This window comes from Lagenorhynchus albirostris, chromosome 17 (genome assembly GCF_949774975.1).
Source record: "Lagenorhynchus albirostris chromosome 17, mLagAlb1.1, whole genome shotgun sequence".
NCBI classification, from domain to species: domain Eukaryota; kingdom Metazoa; phylum Chordata; class Mammalia; order Artiodactyla; family Delphinidae; genus Lagenorhynchus; species Lagenorhynchus albirostris.
In genome coordinates, this window is record NC_083111.1 from 61,062,640 (window position 1) to 61,085,859 (window position 23,220).

The window sequence follows — 23,220 nt, forward strand, 5'->3', positions numbered from 1 at the left end:
AGAACGCATGAGTGGCATAATTATGGGTATTACTTTCAAGTCTGCCTCTAATTTTTTTACATAAAAAATTAGAATTATTGGGCTTCCCTGGTAGCGCAGTGGTTGAGAGTCCACCTGCCAATGCAGGGGACATGGGTTCGTGCCCCGGTCCGGGAGGATCCCACATGCCGCGGAGTGGCTGGGCCCGTGAGCCATGGCCGCTGAGCCTGCGCATCCGGAGCCTGTGCTCCACAACGGGAGAGGCCACAACAGTTAGAGGCCCGCGTACCACCAAAAAAAAATTTTTTTTAAATTAGAATTATTAATTATACATTATTCCCAGCATATCTCACAAACCGGTAGGTAGTCTGGCTGTCCTCTAGATCACTCTTTCTTCTTGCCACCATTAAAATTTCTTCTCAGGTAGCTATTATAGTGAAACTGGGAAAATTCTGATGGCTTAGTTTGCACTCAGGTGTCCTAGGAAATAGTGACTGAAGATGTTCATTCTCCAAATATACGCATTTGAGGAGGGACAATGGTTTTACTAGCAGAAAGTGTTTGGACATGGGTGAGTTCACACATAAGTCAGGATTGTAGAAGACCAATGTTCGGGCAAGAGTCCTTCCTAGAACTCCTGAAACTACGTCCTGTAGCTCTTTTCCATCCATACAGTGTTGCCTACGATCCTAACGTTTTAGAACACTGCTCCTTCCCGCTACTACTTTGTGGGTTTTAGGCTCATGAAGATTAATGTTGTGTCATTCTAGAAATGCTTAAGATTCATAAAGTAATGAAAAACAATTTTTTAGCTATCATCATTTTTGTCCTCCTACAAAGGCTTTTCCTTTGGAGAATTTCTCATTCATGTGAAGTAAAAAGTTTCTGCTGAATAACGCAAAAACGTAACAATTATAACAATAACCAACATGTGTAGTGTTTTCTGTTTGCCAGGCTCTATTCTGAGCACTTCATTCATATTGACTTGTTTAATCCTTGCACAACCCTGTGTAGTGGGTACTACTGCCCATCGCCGTTTTAAAAATAGAGAAACTTATGTTAAATGCCAACACTTGTAAATGGGTGGATAATTTGGGAACTCTGAATATGTAATGTCACCTCCATGAGAGCTTCAACCATGGAGTCACATCCTGGAGGATAGGATTTACTAATCACTAAACTCATTCCTGCAGAATATGCCAATGGCTTCCACTGTTTGGGAGGAGGATGCCTTATCACGAAAATTTATTCTCGATAGAGAGTGCTATAAAGCTACAGAGAGGTTTTTGACTTTTAATTATTAACCAGTGAAATAGAATTTCAGATGACTCCCTCAGATGTAGTTTATATTGTAATGTTTTATATTACTTTATGTACAGAAGTCAGGAAAGATGGCTCTAAATGAACTTTATAGGACTAAGGGAGAGCTACAGGTCTCAGCTTAGCGGTGAAGGCCCTCCGGCTTCATCTCAGCAGGGAGCCACTAGCATCTCAAGAACCAAGATGACGAAATCTTCATTGAAACCTGAAAAGGTCAGAGGTACAAGGCCTTTCAACCTAAATATTTGGCTTTTAAGGTAAAATTGCAAGTTAATGCTAACAGCAAGGTATGTCTCATTTCTTCTCTTTTTATGATATTTGCCTTTTCCTTATGAACATGACCAAGAATTCATTTCCTAGATGTTACCAAAATTGTGTAATTGCTTTTATACTACCTTTGTAAAGAATTTTTTTTTTCCTTTTTTTTTTGTTTGTTTTTTTGCGGTACGCGGGCCTCTCACTGTTGTGGCCTCTCCCGTTGCGGAGCACAGGCTCCGGACACGCAGGCTCAGCGGCCATGGCTCACGGGCCCAGCTGCTCCGCGGCATGTGGGATCTTCCCGGACCGGGGCACGAACCCGTGTCCCCTGCATCGGCAGGCGGACTCTCAGCCACTGCGCCACCAGGGAAGCCCTGTAAAGACTTTTAACTCTTGCAAATGTAACTCAGAAACCTTCTGGGCCCAGATACTGCACCCCCTCTCCCTTTTTCTCTCTCTCTCTCAAAAAAAGGAAAAAAAGCCTTTCAAAACAACAGTTGCTCACAAGTAAAATAAAAGCAACTGCCCATCTGTCATTATTGGTCTTTTAAAACTATAAGTTGTCTTTCTAATTTCTCTTCAACTTTTGACATACAACTCAAAACATCTTTTCACAGACAGGTTATGTGGTTATTTCAAATACTGTCTAAAAACTCTATAAGGAGATTTGATTAAATTCAAAGCACAGATGACTGATACTCTTAAAATAATCGCTGTCTTACTGATTCAACACATGAACCTGCCGTTTATTGCACTTTTAAGTGAACTAACCTAAATTAAAATCTTCTAAGATCAATAGATCATTTTTTTAAAACCAGACTATTCTCAAAGCATTACCAGACTGGCTAAGTCATATTTTCAGAACTTGAAAGCCTACAGCAATCCAAAGCTAATGTAGATTTGGGGTAATATTTTACAGCAGGTCCCCCCTTTTATTATTATTATTATTATTAGGCTGTGCCGCGCAGCATGAGGCATCTTAGTTCCCCAGTCAGGGATTGCACCCGTGTCCCCTGCAGTGGAAACGCAGAATCCTAAACACTGGACCGCCAGGGAATTCCTCTACCCTACCACACATTTTTTGCACCAACATATTAAAAGAGATCAGCCATCCAAAGTGCAAATGTCTCTAAACATTCCTGTTCATTCTCTAAGCATACCTCCTCACTTGAAAGACATCATTTCCTTTTGATGTGTGAAAGTACTCATCAGCCTGGTCTTTTATTACCTGAATAATAATTTGAGTCATTCATCTTCTCACTGCTATCAGGAGAAGGTAAAATTTTGCTGAATTTATAGAGAGAAAATAGTGGCAACCATTCAGTTAAAGTTGAAAGTCACTCAAAGTTTGGAAATCAGGCAAGTATTTCTGAGCCTCTGAGACAGGCCCAATGCCCACAGAGAGTCAAAGTTGGTAGAAGTCAAGTATAGCAGCCCCCTTTTCTTGGCTTCCATGGCAAGCAATATTGAAGCCTTAATTTGGAAAGGACAGATCCAAGTTTTGATCACCTTTGTCAGTAAGAGTGTTCTGAAAAGTCTCCAGGCAGGCTCTAGTTACAGGCTAAGAGAAACTTGAATGTATAATAAACTGTGAGATTAGCAGCTAAGAGTGTTTTCTAAACAATAATCTCAGAGTTCCACCGTATTCACAAAGCACTTCCCAGCATTAGCTATTGTCTCTCACCCCCTTAGTTCATTCACTTTGTGTTAAGGAAAACATTTGAGACCAGCTCTGAGCTAGAATTCTTTGGGAGTCAGTCCATGCTGCCTCTTTTCCACGTTCATAATTTAGACAGAGTTTGCAAACAAGAAAGAAGACTCCTGGCCAATGCCTGGGTTCTGGCTGCTGAAGTAACCCTCTTCATTTGCAACATTCACTTTAGTCAAAGAGGAAGCTAAGGGAAATATGAGAAGAATACATTCTCTTAAGAATTATTCTACTGTCTTAACCTGACCACCCATTCAGACCTTCTTCCTTCCTGTGTACTGCAACCTTCCCTGCCCCACAGTGTTATTTCACATCATCTGGTCATAAGTGTGGTCATTAAGCCTAAGTTTCATTCTGCATGGCTTACACCCCCATCCTTAAGATGCTCTCAGGAGGCCTAGTGTGTTGAGAAGTGGTAGAAGCTATAGTACTGGGAAGGCACAGTGCTATATGAACATAAAATGTCAAGTGTTCTTACAGCATCATCTATGGCATGTGGACTTTTACTGAAATGGAAAGCAGGGTATCAGAGTTATTTACATTTGACATGAGTCATTGGGTATTTATGCTCAAGCTAATTACTTATTAGTAACTAAGGTTTGGAAGCAATGACAAGACTAGCTTTTGTCTGGCCTGTAGACTCACTCTAACTGGTTTACAGTAGGATCTTAATGTGGGGAAGTGAGATCAAGAGATCTATTTGCTGCTGCAAAGAGTGGGCCCTGGCATCTTTAGTAACAGGCAACATATTAAGAGTTTGTGGAGGGTTAGGCAATATTCTAAGCACTGTTCATATATTATCTCATTTAATAATCACAACAATCCAATAAATTAGATTTTATTATAATCATTGACATTTTACACCTAAAGACACTGATTACGCCAACTCGCCCCAAGTTACCTAGCTCATGTGTGGCAGAACTGGGATTCCAACCCAGGTTTTCTGCTCCCAGGGCTCATACCCTTCACCACTGCCATACAGACCCTCCTTGTCTGTACTCACCACAGCCTCCAACAGCTGGGCTCACCATCTATAGGGACTCGACATCTGAGGTCTGACATCCACTGAGGGCCCCAAATGAAGTTACAGTTGAGGCAGGAAAATTCAGAGAGTCTCACACTCTCATTTAGTAGGACTTGGTATTAGGATCTACACCACGCTCAATCTCTGTGTGTTCCACTGAAGACCTCTGAGCTGCCTGAGCCCTGCCTGATCCCTCACTGAAGTCTAAGTCTCCCTTCTGACAAGTGAGGACCACAGAGCCTTGTGTTCTGGTTGAGGATCACACTCTGCCTTTATTCCACAGAGGACCTCAGTCTCCCTTCCCCTCCATGGGGCTCTGCTCCTCTGTATGGGATTCCTTGAATCAATTGCTCCTTAAATCATGACTAAGTTTGCATGGTTTTTGACACTGTCCTGGGCATTCCTCCTTACCATTAGTATGCACACTCCACAGGAGAGACCTGCCGGACTTGGTTACCATTGCAGGCAGCAATGAGCACATTTCTTGGCATAAAGTAGGTATGCAACAGACATTTGCAAATGAACGAAAGGGAAGCTTCCGCATCTGCTGTCTCAAGTTAGACGGCAGGCTTCAGGCCAGTCTCTGTCTCCTCTACCTACACTATTTGTTTCTTGCCACTGAGAAATTAACCACCCTCTCCTGGGCCTAAGTTTTAAAACATGACAATAGACGGAATGTGCCAACCTTTAAGCTTTCCCATTTTACTCAGATGACACAGAGACTAAAGGTCTATTCCCCCGACCACAAGCCTTCATGTTTTAAAAATGTGACCTCCCTGATTTTATGCAACAAATAAATAAGACATCGGAATAAGACTAATGATGACATTTACATAAATAGGCCATCAATATTAAAATAACACACGATGGATGGAATCTTTAAATGTAAATTAATTAGAAACCTGAACTAATTTCATTACTAGTCATTAATACCTGGGGGATATGAGCATACTTCTTGAAATACTGAAATGAAAGTTTCTGGTATCTTTTGTGTGTAAAGTAATATGAAAGTTTCATAACATAAAGCAGTATTTGGTTTTTAAAATTATAACTTTTTTAAAGAAATCTTATATTTCACTTTGTCATTTTTAAGATGTTTTGAGCTTTGATTTACCACTTGTTTTATGTAGTCACTTCAAGGCTTTTTAGTACATCTATATAGATATGCAATATCGTCACTTTCTAATTTAGAACATAACATGTCATTCTTAATATACCTCACATACAAGATAGTTGCTTTTTTGATTTCTCAATTCACTTTGAGATATGGTGGCACAGAAAGGACACAAAGACATTGGGAACTACTGATGAAGAAAATGAGCAAAGACTCTGCACTGGGTATTACTGGCCAGTAAAAATGTATATTGACTTGCTGTGGGGAAACCTCCCTTCCGTTCACAGTTGAGAAGCAAGTGCTTGGTTACTTGCAACTTGATAGGCTCTTGGTTGGCAATGTCCAAAGCAGAGGCAAAGCTCCGGCGGGGAGTGGATGGGCAAAAAGATCCACTAATCCCCGTGAGCAAATTCGCCAAAAATGATGCCTTTTCAGGCCTTAAGACTCAAAGAGAACACCGTCAAAAGGTAGAAACTGTTTTAAGTGCTCATTCCCCCGAGAGTAAAATCTGGTTTAAGGGGATGCAGTCTTTTACTGCAGGGAGAGGAGAGTGAGGTTTGTGTCAAGCCTTTGTGATAAGAACACTGTATAAGTCAGAAGAGGCTAGGTTATGCTGCAAAAACAAACAAGCCACAGATACTAGATGCTCACAGTAGCAAAAATTTGTTTCTCTTTGTTTTACAAGTCCAGTGCAGGTCAGTAGGAGGCTCTGCTGATTCACTGTCATTTAGGTGCCCAGGATGAGGCAGACTCAACTTCTACGCAGATTTCTGTGGTTGTCAAAATCACAGGGCAAAATCAATACTGGGGGATCTCACACTGACATTTCAATAGCTCAAACAGAAAGTAATTCATGTAACTTCCACTCTCAGCCCATTGGGCTGAATTAGCATCCAGTCTCAAGAGAGCAGAGAAGTCCTGTGTCCAGAAAGAGAGAATAAAAATCAGGGAATGGCAGTAAAGACTGCCACATATAGAGCACTATTTAATGAAATGGGAAGGGGGGAGTTGTGATACTAAAATTCTAGCATCAGAATTATATTCAGTGAGAAAACTCTTCTCATTTGGGAAAATATCTTGATAGGCATCTCAGTGTGAGGGTTGAGAGCTGACTAATCAGGCAACAGAAGATTATCCCTGAATTACTCTGAGTGTGATAAATTTAAGAATTTGCTGTGATGCCAAGGGGAAGAAGAGAAAAGAGAAGAAAAAGAATAAAGAGATAGATGTCAGCAAGATGCAGAGATTGAGACAAGATGAGTAAAAGATCATGGAAAACCTTAAGTCCTTTAGTAAGATAACTGATGTATCTTTTCAGAACGATGATGACTACAGGTCCAGTTTAGATTTTTTACATGGCTGCAATTTAACTTCCTTCTTCATTTTAGCCTGCAATCTTCGATAAGTCTGCTACATTCATCAATGCACTGTGTGCATAGATTTCTTCTGTGAAAAAATGAAGGAAAGTTTCTTTTCTGGTTTAATACATGGCTACGTAGAAACAGAAGCTGAAGGTAGACACCCGCCTGCTCCTTATGCCCAAGAAAGTTGCCAAAATACAGGGGAGACTTTGGATGCCCACAGGCCATGGAATTGGGGTTAAAGCCAAATCTTTCAAGGAGCCAGGAGATCCCAAATTGGTTATATCAGTATATACCCAGGATTTTGTCAGGATAAGAAATGTAGGCGTTTAAGAAAGTTCTTTGTTGCATTTATTGAGATTCTTGAATCTAGTCCCCAAATTTGGGTATGTAACTTTGTCTTATGGGTTTTGGTTCTTTCCTTTAAATTTTTCCATTCTCCTATACTTTCATTATTCCTTCTCTACTTCACATGAAGAGACACCAGCCCATATTTGCATGACTCTAATGGAGGAATCAGGAGTTTATGACACCAATATTCATTTCTACTTCTGGAGTCTTAGATAACATGTATATTTTAGGAATTTCTTTTCAGCTCAAAAACAAATTCCCCAAATGCTGGTATAATTGGAGATGCACATGGAAAACTGTTGCCATCAATGGGGTGACATTATGGAGGGCACTGACTTCTATCACAGTGGTTCTTGAGGCTTGGGAAGCCAATGTGGCTAGGATGCTGGGAAGTGCAAAGCTTCCTGCTCCAGATTTTGCCAGGTGGTTGTGCCCTCTTTTAATTTCAACTGCAATTATAAGGATGATAAAATGGAAAAACAAATATTTGTGCAATGAATGGGAAAAGCCAATTAGTTTTGCACCAATGAGAAATAACGCAGAACTCCTCGTGTCTTATGATAAAATTGGCTCTTTCCACAGACGTTTTTAAAATGCATATGTACTGTCCAAATGTACTTAGAAATTTAAATAGCACTGGGATAAAATATATTCTGCACGTTTTATTAAAAGAAATCAGCAATAAAGTTTCTGAATTTTAAGAAGAAAAATAATTTTATATATATATTTTTTTATTTTATTTTTTTATGTTGTTTGATTTTTTGTTGTTGTTGTTCTTTTTTTTTTTTTTACATCTTTATTGGGGTAAAATTGCTTTACAATGGTGTGTTAGTTTCTGCTTTATCACAAAGTGAATCAGTTATACATATACATATGTTCCCATATCTCTTCCCTCTTGCGTCTCCCTCCCTCCCACCCTCCTTTCTCACCCCTCTAGGTCATCACAAAGCACCGAGCTGATCTCCCTGTGCTATGCGGCTGCTTCCCACTAGCTATCTATTTTACGTTTGGTAGCGTACATATGTCCATGCCTCTCTCTCGCTTTGTCACAGCTTACCCTTCCCCCTCCCCATATCCTCAAGTCCATTCTCTAGTAGATCTGTGTCTTTTTTCCTGTCTTACCCCTAGGTTCTTCATGACATTTTTCTTTTTAATAACAGGATCTAGGTGTATAATAATTTAGTAAATGTCAGAGTTGTGTTCTTTTGCTTCCATAATATGTTCCTGCATGATCTTCTCTTCCCTCTTGCTGTCTCCACCCGCAACCAAAGGAAGCATCGATATATCTAAGACTTAACCAGGCAGCAGTGCCATTTCAAGCTTAATACCCCTGCCAGCTCCAATGTTTTTCTTTAAGGTAGAGAAGTCCAGTCTATTATAGCTTTTTCTCCGACTTAGTTGAAACTTGACAACTAGATCAGAAAGTACTTTGTGATTTTTTTTCATATTTGATAAGACAAAAATTTCCTACATGACTACAGGCTGGTTTTATATATGAAGTATTAATATGGATACCCTTTATTTAGTAAGCAGTTACTATTAGCTTTATATGTGAAATTCATTTTATATAAATTATTGCATTTAATCTTTATAACAGTTCTGTGAGAAAAATCTAATTATCCCCGTTTTACAGATAACAAAACAGGTTCAGAAATGTTATGATAACCCAGCTACTAAGGAGAGAGATACACAAGTCTACATGAGTGCAAAAGGTTTACTCTGAATCACTAGTAAGTACATTACTCTGAATGTAATTCTTACTAGTATCTTCTATCCACCCATCCATCCAATCAATCATTCCTTCATTTATTAATTTCTAAAAATTGTATTATTCACCCATGATATACCAGATACTGTGTACCAAGAACTGGGGATACAACAGTGTGAAACAGCAAAGCCCCTTCCCCCAAGAGCTTACATTCTTACAGGAATAGATGAGGCCAGAAACAAAAAACAAAGAAGGTAACACAGATAGTGACGAGGGCTCTAAAGGGAATGAAGAGTGCACTGTGGAGGAGAGAAACTGGATATGGCTGAGACCCCACGGCTTTTCACAAAAAGATCTGAGGAGGACTCTCTGAGGAGGGGATATCTGAGCTGAGACCCTCAAGATGAGAAGGTGGCATCCACATTCACGGCCAGAAGGAGGAGTGTCCCAAGAAGAGGATGCAGTATCAGGGAGGTGTCTAAGAGGGCCAATTCCAGGTAATGGAAGCTTCCCTTTTAAGTGCCTATTTAAAAAACCAGGTAAGTAGTTCGGTGGAAATGACCCACAATCAATACCATACCATGCTGCTTTCTAGAAGAGCGGTCACGGGACTAGTTCTTTGGTTTCTGTTGATTACATTAAGGCCAGTATTACATCTTCAGGTGTTCATTTTAGATAACTCTCTAGTCTATCTATTGTATGTACCACATTTATTTTTGAAACTTAGGAGAAAGGAGTCTCATGTGGAAGTTCTTGGGGAAAATGATGGGCAAGTCACACTTCTAATTAGTCTTTTCACATTACTTAATGTCTTAGTTAAATTACTTTTTTTTGGTATTCTTCCCATTTCTTCTCATCTACTGAATAATAATTTGCTGAGTGTTTGTAAACACTATGCTGAAGAGTAATAACTGAAATTCTCCATAAAAGAGATGTGCAATGTAGAGTGACAAGGATAATTTGGCCCTTAGGGTGTTGAAAGAGATACTGTATCTTGTGCACTGCCATTACTTCCTCAATAAGACTAAGCCAGACGTGATTCACCTTCTTGTGACATTTCCCTGAAAGACAGGAAAATATCTGGACTCATATGACAAAGTAAACATTTCATTTTAAGTTGTCTAACTCTTCAGAACAATGTTATAAGCGTCAGTGTCTGTTTTCAGGCTCTAGAGAGTGAGACTTTCTTTTAAAGCCGTGAGCAGCTGTAAGATAACGCATGATGTGTGATACTGTTTTTGATTGACAGAGCCAGGTCTGATAATCCAAGGGGCTAAGATAGGAGCTCTAATTTTTAATGTTGGCATGGAAAGTGACTGGGGCTGGGGATATTCATTTTAATATTCACTCTGTTCACGTTTTGTGAACAAATGCTATATATGTTCTTCAAGTATAAATATGTTGGCAGTCCTGGGACATGTCTGCTGGTTTGTGATGACCTATAGTATGTCACCCAGTACTGTACCGAATGGATTGCTTTGCAAAGGCAGTTCTACCCTCGATTATACATTCACAGACAGCAGTAATTTTTCTGTATAGTTCACTAGAGCTTAGGATAAGCTTGGAGCTTAGCTATTAGCATCAGGAATTTCATCAAGGCTTGGGAGGAAGGGGAGGATGAGATGGATGCCAAATGTTGGGTTGAACAAAAAGCTGAGGTATCTAAGAGGGCTTCTTGCTTTCTTCTTCAACTTTCCTCCCAACGAAAAGCAACTGCTGGGAATTTTAGCCTGTTCAATTTGCTGTTAAACAAGGCATGAGGTGGGACCTGGACCTGGACTTGCCGACTTGTGGAGGTCGTGGGACAGGAGCCACAACCATCAAATCATCTTGGTCCAGTGGGTGGAGGACAGGCCTGGGAGCCTCCCAGCAAGAGCAGAAGGAAGGAAAAGAGCTTTATTTTGATGCTACCTTAGGATTCACCAGACAGCAACCTCATAAAAATCGGGCAAATTTGGTGGATAAAGGTGTGTGTGAAAGAGTTTTTAGGTCAGTGAAACTACTGTGTATGTTACTATAAGAGTGGACACATGTCATTATACATCTGTCCAACGAGAAAGATACAACGCCAAGAGCGACCCTAATGGAAACTATGGACTTTGGGTGTACTACAGATGTATCACTCTGGTGGGGATGTTGATAATGGGGGAGGCTACAGGTGTGTGGGAGCAGGGGGTATATGGGAAATCTGTACCTTCCACTCAATTTCTCTGTGAACCTAAAACTGTTATAGAAAAGAAAGTCTATTAATAATTAAGAAATGACATGTAAATAATTAACTGTTGACAGGCTTATAAGTCATTCCTAAAATACACATTAAGTTGGACCGTAAAAAAAAGTTCGTGTATGTCTGCCCATAAATGCACAAAGAATTCCATGAAGATATTCAGGATACTCTTAAAAATGGTTTATTTCCTGTATCTTAGCCTAGGATCTTAGGTAGGAGGACTTACCGTCCATGTCTACCTTCTTAAATTTTAAAGATATTTTGCTGTGGATATATGTTACTTTTTAAATTAAAAATAGGCTAAAATTTTTATGTAGGTGGTATTACCTTAAGGTATGTTTCTTTGTTTTTTTTACATAAATGACTTCTCAATATTTAATGTGAGGATTTAACAATATTAAATACTTCAGAAGTGCTTTTTTGTACCTGAAAGAGGAAGGGGATTATTTTTACTCAGAAGAGTCTTCTGAAGTAGCTTAGTACTGTCATTCAACATTTGCTGGTTAGGAAATTGGGGCAGAAAGAAGCAAACGGATTCATTGACACACTGAACATTTGTAAAAAGGACAGAATTAGGACTCGCAGCAGCCCAATCACAAACTGGGCGCACTCAGCACGACAGCGTGGTCAGTGTAGCAGCAGCATCAGTTAAAAACGGGCGGCTGGGCTGGATGCAGGTGTCAGATAAGCTAGCCCTGAGGGGAAATATCCTCAGACAAGGGTCCAACACAGGGAAGTATGCCCTGCTGTCTAAGCCATTAGGCAGAAATTAAATAATTGCAGCTTCCTAGCAAAGAGTTTGAATTAGTAGGAAATGACCATGTGGATTAGAGTGGAATGCCTGAGGCCTGTAATCTGGCCAGCCAACAGTGGAAAGGGTATATTTGAGCAGACAATGAATCCAGTGTGTTCAAATATTAGGTCTGAGCAGTCTACCTCAATTTAGTTGGGGGCCTGGTCTTTATTAAAAAGCAGAAATGACTATGTATTATAAAGCAGATTAAAAAGAACTATTCCTGATATATTTTGGAGAGTAACCCCTTATTGGATATATCATTTGCAAATATCTTCTTCCATGTGGTAGGTTGTCTTTTTGTTTTGTTGATGGTTCCCTAGGCTGTGCAAAAGTTTTTTAGTTTGATAGAGTCCCATGTGTTTATTTTTGCTTTTGTTTCCCTTGCCTGAGGAGACATAGCTAGAAAGATATTGCTAAGACATGTCAAAGAGCATACTGCCTGTACTTTCTTCTAGGAGTTTTATGGTTTCAGATCTTACGGTAGCATTGTTTACAAGAGCTAGGATATGGAAACAACCTAAGTGCGCATCAGTGGGTGAATGGATAAAAAAGATGTGGTACATGTACACAATGGAATACTAAGCCATAAAAAGATGAAATCTTGCCATCTGTGACAACATGGACGGAAATAAGGGAAATAAGTCAGACGGAGAAAGAAAAATATTATATGATTTCACTTTATATGGCATATAAAAAACAAGCAAACAAACAAACAAATCAACAAACCAAACAAAACATGTAAATACAGAGAACAGAGTATTGATTACCAGAAGGAAAAGGGGGCAAAGGGAGGATGGAAGGGATAAACGGGAATCAACTATATGGTGCTGAATGGAAACTAAATTTTTGGTGGTAAGCATGCTATAGGGTATACAGAAATAAAAATATAATATTGTACACATAAAACTATATAATGTTGAAACCAATGTTACGTCAATGAAAAATAAATTTAAAAAAGAACTATTCCCCATCTGCTGACAGCAACATCCATTATAACAATGATTCTAAGAAGTGATGGAGAATTAGTACTCATTCGGACATGACATTAATCATAGAATGGATTTCTCCTTCTGTTTCCTTCAATTGAAAATGGCCAAGGGGCATCTGAGTTTACCATTTACCGGCTTTCTTGGAAACTAACTTGTGACTAGGAAATGCAGGTTATGACAAATCCCATTCTAGCGAACTTGTATCGAAAACTGTTCATACTGTTTTGTCATGTTGATTTTTGTTGCATAAATAATATTTAAAATATAGGAGGACATTGATTGCCAGTGTCTGTGTCTTGGGTATCATTTTTGTAGCAGTTTAATCTGAATGTTTATAGTGTTTAAAATGAAATGCTTGGGCTTCCCTGGTGGCGCAGTGGTTGGGAGTCCGCCTGCCGATGCAGGGGACACGGGTTCGTGCCCCGGTCTGGGAAGATCCCACATGCCGCGGAGCGGCTGGGGCCGTGAGCCATGGCCGCTGAGCCTGCACGTCCGGAGCCTGTGCTCCGCCACGGGAGAGGCCACAACAGTGAGAGGCCCGCATACCGCAAAAAAAAAAAAAAAAAAAAAATGAAACGCTTATTCAGTGAATGATGAAGTATCACAATTCTGGTGAAGACTCAGAAAAATCTTAGTTTCAGATTCTGAAGGGTAAAGGGGAATATTAGGCACATAAAAAATCTGTTGCCAAATAGAATATTTTCAGTGATGTGTTATGTGTTAGCTTGTTATAATTAAATATTTTTCTTCTCTTTCAGAGTTAGCTGAGAAATTCCCATCTTTTTCTCACTGACCAATATCTGGGTGACTGAGAGTCTTGGGGTGCAAAAGGTAATATGATGCCTCACTTGTCTTACTGGATGCAAATTCAAAGAACTCATCCCCTGGCAGTGGTGGTGAAATTTGCTACAGTTGGTTGGATTAGCAGCATTTAAAAATGTGGACTCACTGGATGCAAATTCACTGATACCAAGAGAAGAGATGAGTTAGCTGTGATGTCTTGTGGTTGTGCTTCCAAGCAGAAAACCCTGCTGCTGTCCTCTGATGCACTTTGGGTTTGACGTAAAAAGTGATGGCTCAGCCTTTCAGAGGAAAAGCTTCAAGGCAGCTTTTGTCTTATCTCCTGGACTGTCTCCTGAGAGGCAGGCTTGTCAGCTTCGAGTCAAATAAATCCAGGCTTTGAGATTCGGAGGAGAAGATGAGCTATGCCTTTGCTCTCTTGGCAGTCATCTGGGGACTTGCTGTGAAAATCCTTTGCCTAAGATGAATTACCAGCCCCTCAAGACTTTCACTAAAGGAAAGTAAACTGTACTCATGAAAATTAAACGGTGGCATTCCAGATAATGACAAGAGGGTGCTCTCTCTCTCTCTCTTTTAAATTCAGGAATTCAGTGCTTTGGTTTTCAGTGATGCTCTGTGCATTTATAGATCAAGGAGCTGGAATATTAGGAAGAGTGTTTTTGTCTGCCTTTCTTATTCCAATGCCTTAAAATCATGGCTTAGGTCCTTGGAACCTTTTCTTGTTTGCCAATGTAAATAAAATAAAGAAGAGAGACACATACTGTGGTGAGAATATGAAGTCAGCAGAAAACTGCTGTGGAGTTTGCAAGACACAGTCAACTATATCTAGCTCAGAAGGTGCATTTAAGGATTAATTAGTTTAAGTTGCAGAATATTTGGAAAAGGAAGTATGAGGCATGGAGACTAATCAATAAAATATACACTTCGTAAACATTTTAACCACTTAGCCCCAATATCTCTCCTCACCAAAACACTGTTTATTTTTATATTATTTATTTGCATCTATCAGCCTTAATAAAATATTTCTTTTATTGTTTTAGTATCGATATTTTATCAAGTCTTTCTTTTCTCAACAAATACAAGCTGTATTTGCACTGGAACATATCTATAGATCAATCTCTTTAAAAATAAAAATCCCCGCCCCCCGCCAAAAAAAAAGAGTTAGTGCCAATTTATCAAGAAGAAAATAAAACTCAGATGGCTTTCGGTCCATTTTCAAGTAAAGTATGAAATATCAGGAGATGGTTTGTGTTTTATACATGCTCACTTTAGATTAAAATGAAATTTTCATAATGTTCTTTAAAATACAATCCAATTAAACTTCCAGTGTCTTTGTTTACAAGTTCCTAGATGGAACTTTTGAAAAGCTCATACTGTAGTAATAACCATAAAGCCACCTGCTAAGAAAATGTTACCCAACTTAGAAATAATGTCTTTATAGTCTGTGTGGGAATACATAAGTCCAGAATCTTTAGTAGGTGATTATACTGACTGAGTCTGCATTTTCTCTCCTGTTGCATCCTCTTCATTGAGGACACATTCTGAATGGCACTCTGCTACCAAGTGGGGAGCATAAGACAGGCGCAAATCTATTATTTGAGAAAGTTGAGCCCTGAGAATTTGAGGCAGCTACTCAAAGTCATACAGTTGATGGCGGGTTCAAGTTCCCAGGTCTTGTTTTCAGAAACCTCTGCTTCCATTCCTTGAGTAATTCTTAGCCTCTACTAAGGCTGGGGTCAATTTCTCAGGGACAGCCAAGGTATTATACTTAGACATGGCCAAGTACATAGCAACTCACATCTAGATGAAATTGGTTGCATGGCAGATACTACGCTGAGAACTTTTATACACAATATCTCTTCTACTCTTCACAAAAGTCTGTAAGATGGATTCTATTAATGTCCCCATCTTACAGATGAGAAATTGAAAACAACAGAGGTCAGGCAACTTTTTCAAGGTCACATATGTAAGAAAATGGCCAAACCAGAAACTGAAACTAAGTCTGTCTGTACATTTGAAAGTCCATACATTAAACCACTCCACTCCATGGCCTCTACACATAAACAAGAAAGATACAAACAGGATGAAAATCCACATTCATTATTTAAAACAAGCACATTTTCAAATGTCTCTTTAAGGAATAGTCATATGCAAACAATGACAAGATGAAGTATTCCTGAAATACGAGTTTAAATTTTGGGAATGCAAACAGTGAGAACTCCGTACGTTAGTGTGTAGGGATGATTACAATGGTTCTGCATAAATACACACATCCTTTCCGCAAGTGAAATAGCAAACTATGTGTAAGACGTGTGTAAATTATTTTTGCATACGTATTAGCTACCACTTGTAAAATCCTATTAAGAAATTGTTGTCGACAATAGCCAGCACTGGGGAGCAGAATGAGATCTCTGGTTGTATCAGTTATGTTCTCACGGCTGACAGAATATTTATCCCCAGAGTTAACTGTTATAAATTGCATGTTGCCCCTTCAGTTGCTACAAGCTTGTGATGGAGACTGGGCAGAGAGGACAACCTGTAATTCAGGATGGTTTGGAAGCTGGTTGCCTAGGAAACTGGAATGAGCAGCAAATGCCTCGCCAAACTGACTTGTCAACAAGATAGGGGATTTTCTTTTGTGATCTACATTGCTTTCTGAATACATATTTTGTGACTCATGTGGAGTCTGATTTGGGCCATTAGCCCTTGGTGGGCTGTGTATGCCAAAGTGGGCCAAAGGTTAGTCAGGGAGGATGGGAAATTTTTCATAAACATTGTGCTGACAAAATACTGGGGGGAAGGGCATGATGGTGCAGTGAAAAAGGGGTTTATAAGATAAGCTAATCAACAGATGAATATTTTACATAACATAACAGCCTTACAATTCTTATCATAACTTTACATCTAAATTTGTAGTAGCAAAACTTACTTTTCTTTAACATAAAAGTTTTATTTGTTGTAATCCACTGTTCCCTGCTCTTATACCAGAAGCTTTGATTTATAGTAAAGTAGTTACCTCCAAGGGTAGCACCTGGAAATTCACAAAGCTTTGAGGAAAATAGTACCTAATTTCCCTATAGTTTTTTGGGGTTTTTTTTGCGGTACGCGGGCCTCTCACTGCTGTGGCCTCTCCCGTTGCGGAGCACAGGCTCCGGATGTGCAGGCTCAGTGGCCACGGTTCAGAGGCCCAGCCACTCCGCAGCATGTGAGATCCTCCCGGACCGGGGCACGAACCCGTGTCCCCTGCATCGGCAGGCGGACTCTCAACCGCTGCGTCACCGGGGAAGCCCTCCCTATAGTTTTAAAGCATGAACACTTAATTTTTTATTTTTAAATGTATCACACATGTACACATATATATTTTATAAGTATGTATACATGTGTGCATATATATTTAAGTAGAATCATATGAAATTGCTGATTTTAGACGATACTGGGTCTACAAAAATGGCAATTACATATATATATATACTTCAACTTATAAACAGGAGAGATCATAGAATACATTTTTTTTCTTGTCCTTTTTTGCTTGGGTTCCCATTTCCTCTTTTCCCATCTCCACCTTACCCTGTCTATATCAGCCCCACCCTGCCCCTCTCATATATCCTCACTCTATCCTCGCCTCACAAACAATTCACATTAACAAACTACCAATAATATATATCTTCATAGTCATAGAATCATAAACATATGTGCAGCTATATATGGGCTAGCGACCAAACTTGTGGTGTGGAACCTCAAACTTCCAGATTGCTTTTCCCCTGTTGAAATCTATAGCCAAATATTCTCTTTCCTGCATTTAAATAATACTTATCTCCTCTGCTTCGCACTCATCTTTAATGGATTTCAGCCTGGTTTTACGTAGTTTCTTCACTTTTTGACACTCATTCCCTCGAATTCTGTTTCTCTTACTATGTGCTAGAAACTACTCACAACTGATTCAAGCTGTAAAGTGCGGCAACACGTCACACGATAGATTAATAATTCTTTTCTGGTTCCTTACTTTTGCCTCCACAGAATAGCCTATTATTTTGCAAAGTTAAGAGTAAGACTATAAGAGAAGGAAATACTTTACTAGACCCAGAATTTCTCCTGCAAAGAAAAATGGCCTCTCAGAGCCATTTCTACAGTTTCCATCTGTCAGAGCAAAGTTAATGACCAGGTAGGCAATGGGGCCATATGAAAAGACCTTAGAATTTATGTTCCAGAGGAGAGTGTTTGAAATCTTAAAATCGACAAGAGGTACAGCTTCACGACGGATGTGATAGAAGACCTGGCGCTCTCACGCTCGGCCAAAGGTGACTTCTCCCCTCACTGCCTACAGCCATTGCCATTGAATCCCACTTTCCTTCCAGGAGACAATATTTATTCTACTAGGTCATGGTGGGCGATCTCTGCTCAGCTGTATGGGCAGATTCCCGAGGTGCTGAGCCACTGGACTACACCACTCTGTGTGCTCTCCCCAGGGAGTTAGTGGCAACAGATGAAGAAGGAAATGAGGACTTAGAGGTGGATGGTCCACGCCCTCTTCTCCTCTCTGCACTCGCCTGCCCCTGCCTGCATCTCTATAGGTCTTGGATGATCTTTGGCCCACATGTAAATGCCTGCCGTGTGACGGGGCTGTTGTCCTCGGGCTACAGTCCTTTCTCTTATTTGGAAAGGAGAGTTCTTTGTAATGAAATAAAATTCATAGGAGTTTGGGGGTTGAAGGTCTCTTGGGGTCAACTCAGAAGAGCCCATTTCTAAGAGTTGTGATGGGTTTGCCTGGCAGGGGTTCCTTGGGCTGGTCTTTTATCCTCAGCAGAGGGTACCCTGGCCAGGGAGAACACAGCTCATTCTGGTTCTTTTGTGCTTGAGGGCTGTTATTTATTTAGAAGCTGAGACTGCCCTTCTCCTGTCTGTCAAAAGGGTTTCAAAGCTGCTGCGCGAGGAACTGTCTCAGATTAGAGACTTCAGTGACTAATGATCTATGTCCTCTTCAGTAGTGAAATCCCCAAACGGTCCTAGGAGAAGAGAAGTAAATCTTGACAGCTGCTTAGAGGGCATTTTATTTTTATTATTTTTATTTTTTTTTGCGGTACGCGGGCCTCTCACTGTTGTGGCCTCTCCCGTTGCGGAGCACAGGCTCCGGATGCGCAGGCTCAGCGGCCATGGCTCACGGGCCCAGCCGCTCCGCAGCATGTGGGATCTTCCCGGACCGGGGCACGAACCTGTGTCCCCTGCATCGGCAGGCGGACTCTCAACCACTGTGCCACCAGGGAAGCCCTAGAGGGCATTTTAGAACTAAATCCTAGGAGAAATGCTTTTAGGTTCAGAGACAGACCTTCCCACTCACCGCCAAGAAAAAGAAAAAAAAAAAAAAGAAAGTTGAAGAGGAGGGAAAAGATATTAGTGTACAGAAAGGCAGCTGTTTGAGCTCACCCAGGTGTGCTCTGAAGACCAAACCCCTACAGCAGCAATTAGCGGGTAACCCTTGATCTCCTCTACCTCCTAGACAGCACAGTGGAATCAGATGGCGTGGGAAGTGCGCGCGCGTACACACACACGTCATGTGATCCTACCTGCAGGAAGGTAGTTTCTGTGGGTGAGAGAATGAAGCCAGGTAACATTCCAAACAGACTGTAGTTTTAGCAGATCTATCAAGAACACTGACACGGGAGGCTTGTTATTGTAATCCCAGAAGCCTTTTCATTTTTTCTTTGCAAAGTGTGTGAATAGTCGTAATGTTGTTTTGCTTCTAAAACTGGACAGTGAGTTGAAGAGCAGCAGTCGTCGCCACAATAACAGCACCACCACCACCACCAACACCACCACCAAAATCTTTTATCCTGGCCACCATGGAGTTTCTTGAAAGAACTTATCTTGTGAATGACAAAGCCACCAAGATGTACGCCTTCACGCTAGACAGGTAACAGACATCAGATACTGCTTCACAATTCGCTGTGTCTTGAGTATTCACTAAGTCCCTAGATCCTACTGCTTCAGAATTGGAAAGTTTTGCTGTTGCAACTTGGGGGCGTTTTGTAAAATTTTATAAACTTGTTGGCCAAGTTATATAATTCTTATCCTGAAAAAGGCAATACTCTGTGTAGTTGATTTGCTTCCCTAAATATCCTGAGTGTACGAAGGACATATTTTATTAGTATATTTTTCATCTGTAGATTTTCTTCTAAAAAACAGACATACACAATCTGATGTGTTTCTCTTTCTTTTCCTCAATTCTTCACACTTTTAAGATAGTAAATTTTATTAAATTATATTTAGAAAGAATTAAGGCTTTTCAACTATGTGGCAAATTGTGGTCACACTGATCTTAAGTTAAGCGCTATTTTCTTAATTATATAATATCATTATCACATATACACACCTATAATAAATATAGCTGAGCTTAATGTTCTACATAGCTCTAGTTCTTTTTACTACCTCCCACAGTTCCATGTGCAATATATTCATTCATTTCCCCCTTATTTAACAATAATTGATTGAACATGTGTATATATACCGGAGACTAAAATATTCCTAGACCTGTATCTCTGTCTTCTTGAAAGCCTGAGTCTAATGTGGAATGCATATAAGAAACAGGCAATTACAAAATAGCATGTGTGTTATTCTGGGGGTATACAGTAAGAATACCTCAAGGGAACCTAGGTCTTTGCTGGAATTTGGGAGTCAGAGAAAGCTTTTCAGAAGTGATAGGCTGAGAACTGAAAAAATAAAAAGGAGTTAGAGTAGGGTTAGGGAAACCCTACATAGGAAGTAGGGTTAGGAAAGTTTTCCTGACTGAGATAATTTCCTGGTAAAGACAGAGACAAATAAGAATGAGACTTTGGTGCATTTGGGGAATTCAATCCAAGTGGGGAGCAAAGAGAAACACACTCAGAATACATAGATAAATGAATGAGAATCTGAAATAAATTCATGTTAGAAGCAGAACTTAAGAGAATACTTCTTACCCATTAATAATATGTGTAATGTTTTTGTGTGTTTCATGAAAACAAATTAATATTCCAAAGAGTAGCGGCATTGCGTTTGATAGCATTGAATGTTTAAGCAACTGCAAAGGGACTTTTTCTCAGGATATTTATAACTTTGCTTAAAAATATATATATGGCAAAGAGTCTAGCACATCTATTATCTCACACTGTAAGAATTATTTTTCTAAGAAAATAATATTAGATGTGATTTACTGAGATCATAAACGACAAAGCCTCACACTAGGTCAGGCAGAAATTTTGAACAACAAATTGTTAACACTGTGGACACTATTAATAGAGCATCTCTACATTATTAAAATAGCAGTATTTCCCTTCTCATGAAACTAGACCATTAGCACTCTGTCATGCAAATAAAGCCAACTGTTTATGGTTATAGGGTCTCGTTCACCTCATGAATTGGTATGGTTTTCAGGATACAGTGATGATAAAAACTGTCAAACTAATTTTTATTTTTTTCCAAATAAAAACAATTGAACCTAGATGAGATGATTTATCCTGATCCCTCATTTCACCAGTTAGGAAAGTGGATTCCAGAGAGAATAAATGCCATTTTAAAGCTTGGGTGTCTAATTACGGCAGAGTTGGGAGGTGGACCATGCCTCCCGTTTGTGTATTTTGTTCCCCTTCCCGTCTCCTGCACACACACTTTCACCATGTGGCCTCCTGGGTCCTTAATCTCTTTCCTCCTGAGCTCATATGAACCTTGATCCCCTCACTAACTCACTTTTCCTCACCTCTCCCAATCTCCTTTCTCATATATTTTGTTCTATCTCTATTTCAGAGGTAACTTTGTCCCCTGAAGGTCCTTCTCTTTTCTCCTTCCTTCTCTTTTTTTTCTACTTATCATCAGCTTTCTATTTAAGTTGTTATCATCTGTTGAGAAACTTATCTAGAAGGAATCTGTATTCTCTAATTACACAACAGAAGTGGTTCAGTTATCTATTGTTGTGCAAGAAACTACCCCCAAAACGTAGTGGCTTAAACAACCATCATTTTATTTGTCACAGTTCTCGCCCCATGTGGAGTTATCGAGGTTTGCTCGTGAGGCTGCATTCTGCTGGTGTCTGGGATGTGCTAGAAGGTCAAGGATGGCTTCACTTACTTGTCTGGGGTCTCTGTGTTGGCTTTGACTGGTCTTCGTTCTGCTTCCCATGGCTTCTCTCTCTGTGTGGTGTCTCATTTTATCAGCTTAGCTTGGACTTTTTTGTATGGCAGTTCAGGGGAGAAACAGAGCAGCAGTGGAATCTGACAGGTGTCAGACAGCTGAAGACCACAACTGGTACAGCACCATTTTTACCACATTTGATGGGTTAGAGCAAGTCCCAAGTCTGAGGTTCAAGGGGTCGCACAGCGGATTCCATCTCTTGCTGGCATGTGCATATAAGATGACAGGAATTGTTGGACATAATTTTAGAGACATTTTACCACAGGAAGTAGTAATATTAGGCCCTGTAGGTACTATTGTATAATCTCTCCCCTACCAATCCCTCCAATTCCCTTTCCAGTGATGTGATTCCCTATGCTTGGGCTCATGGTAGCAAAGAGATAGTTGTATAAAGTTGACCTACGTACTCAATATGGTTTTCTTGGTACTGGAAACGAGCTTTTCTTTTTCCCAAGTTGTATATGAAAGAAGTGCAGGGAATGTGAGGGCAGGTCCAGATGGTAGGGACAAAGTACTGGAATCGTTTCAATGGGAAGCCTTAAAATGTGTGTGTGTGTGTGTGTGTGTGTGTGTGTGTGTGTGTGTGTGTGTGTGTGTGTGTGTTTGGGATGGCAGGACTTCTGGAATGGTGGTGTAAGTAGCTCAATGGACCTCCTTCCCCAGTGAAACATTTTTACCATTTTACTGGTAAAAATAATACTAAAAAAACTCCAACAGTTTAGTCTCTGGAAATTGTCTTAAGGGCATACAGTAAACTGAGATTTATTCAAGAAAATCTACTAAATCTCAGTAAAAAGCAAGAGTGTGTGGCATTTGAGCCATGATCTGTCCCACTAACCTCTTTCCCCTCCAAGCTTGTTGTGATGGAAGTTCTACTCTGGTTGGATGTGGCCAAAAGACAGGGATCTCTCTCCTCCCAGCTTCCAACTGGGGCTACAGTTCACCCCTGGAGCAAAGGGCTGCTGGAATCTCTAATTGCCCCAGCTCCATATTATAGAACCTGTATTCAATGCCGACATGGCCAAGAGGACTGGGGGCCCCTTCCTTCACCCAATCCCTACTCATAGTCCAGGAGCCGCAAGCCCCTGAACACCCCTGCCCTGGCTCACACATAGGGTGAGGTTCTTCACCACCCACTTATGGAGCAGAGGTGGCACTCCAGGATAAGTGGGTCACTGTTCCTTCTCTCAGTTTTGGGGCAGTGATGCAGAGGTTCTGCCCATGGGAGAATCAGGCTATAAGAACAGAGAGCTATGCACCTTTCCCTTAGAGGACTGATGATACATCAGCTGAAAGTTTATTTGGAACAGAACATGGGATATTTCAAGCATAAGGGCACTGTCAAAAACAATGAGGATTTTGCTGTTGGGCAATCAAGAGCAGGCTGGTTGCTTCATCAGAGCAACAAGCTAAATGGTAGACCA

At 40.3% G+C, this 23,220-nt stretch overlaps 1 protein-coding gene across 1 annotated transcript in view; it reads left to right on the forward strand.

Moving 5' to 3' along the window:
• The first annotated feature begins 19,473 nt into the window (after positions 1-19,473).
• Positions 19,474-23,220, forward strand: part of SLC30A8 (solute carrier family 30 member 8) — a 35,237-nt gene continuing 31,490 nt past the window's right edge. The window contains 1 exon segment of the mRNA XM_060128108.1: positions 19,474-19,544. Within this exon segment, the coding sequence (XP_059984091.1) occupies positions 19,474-19,544 (71 nt within the window).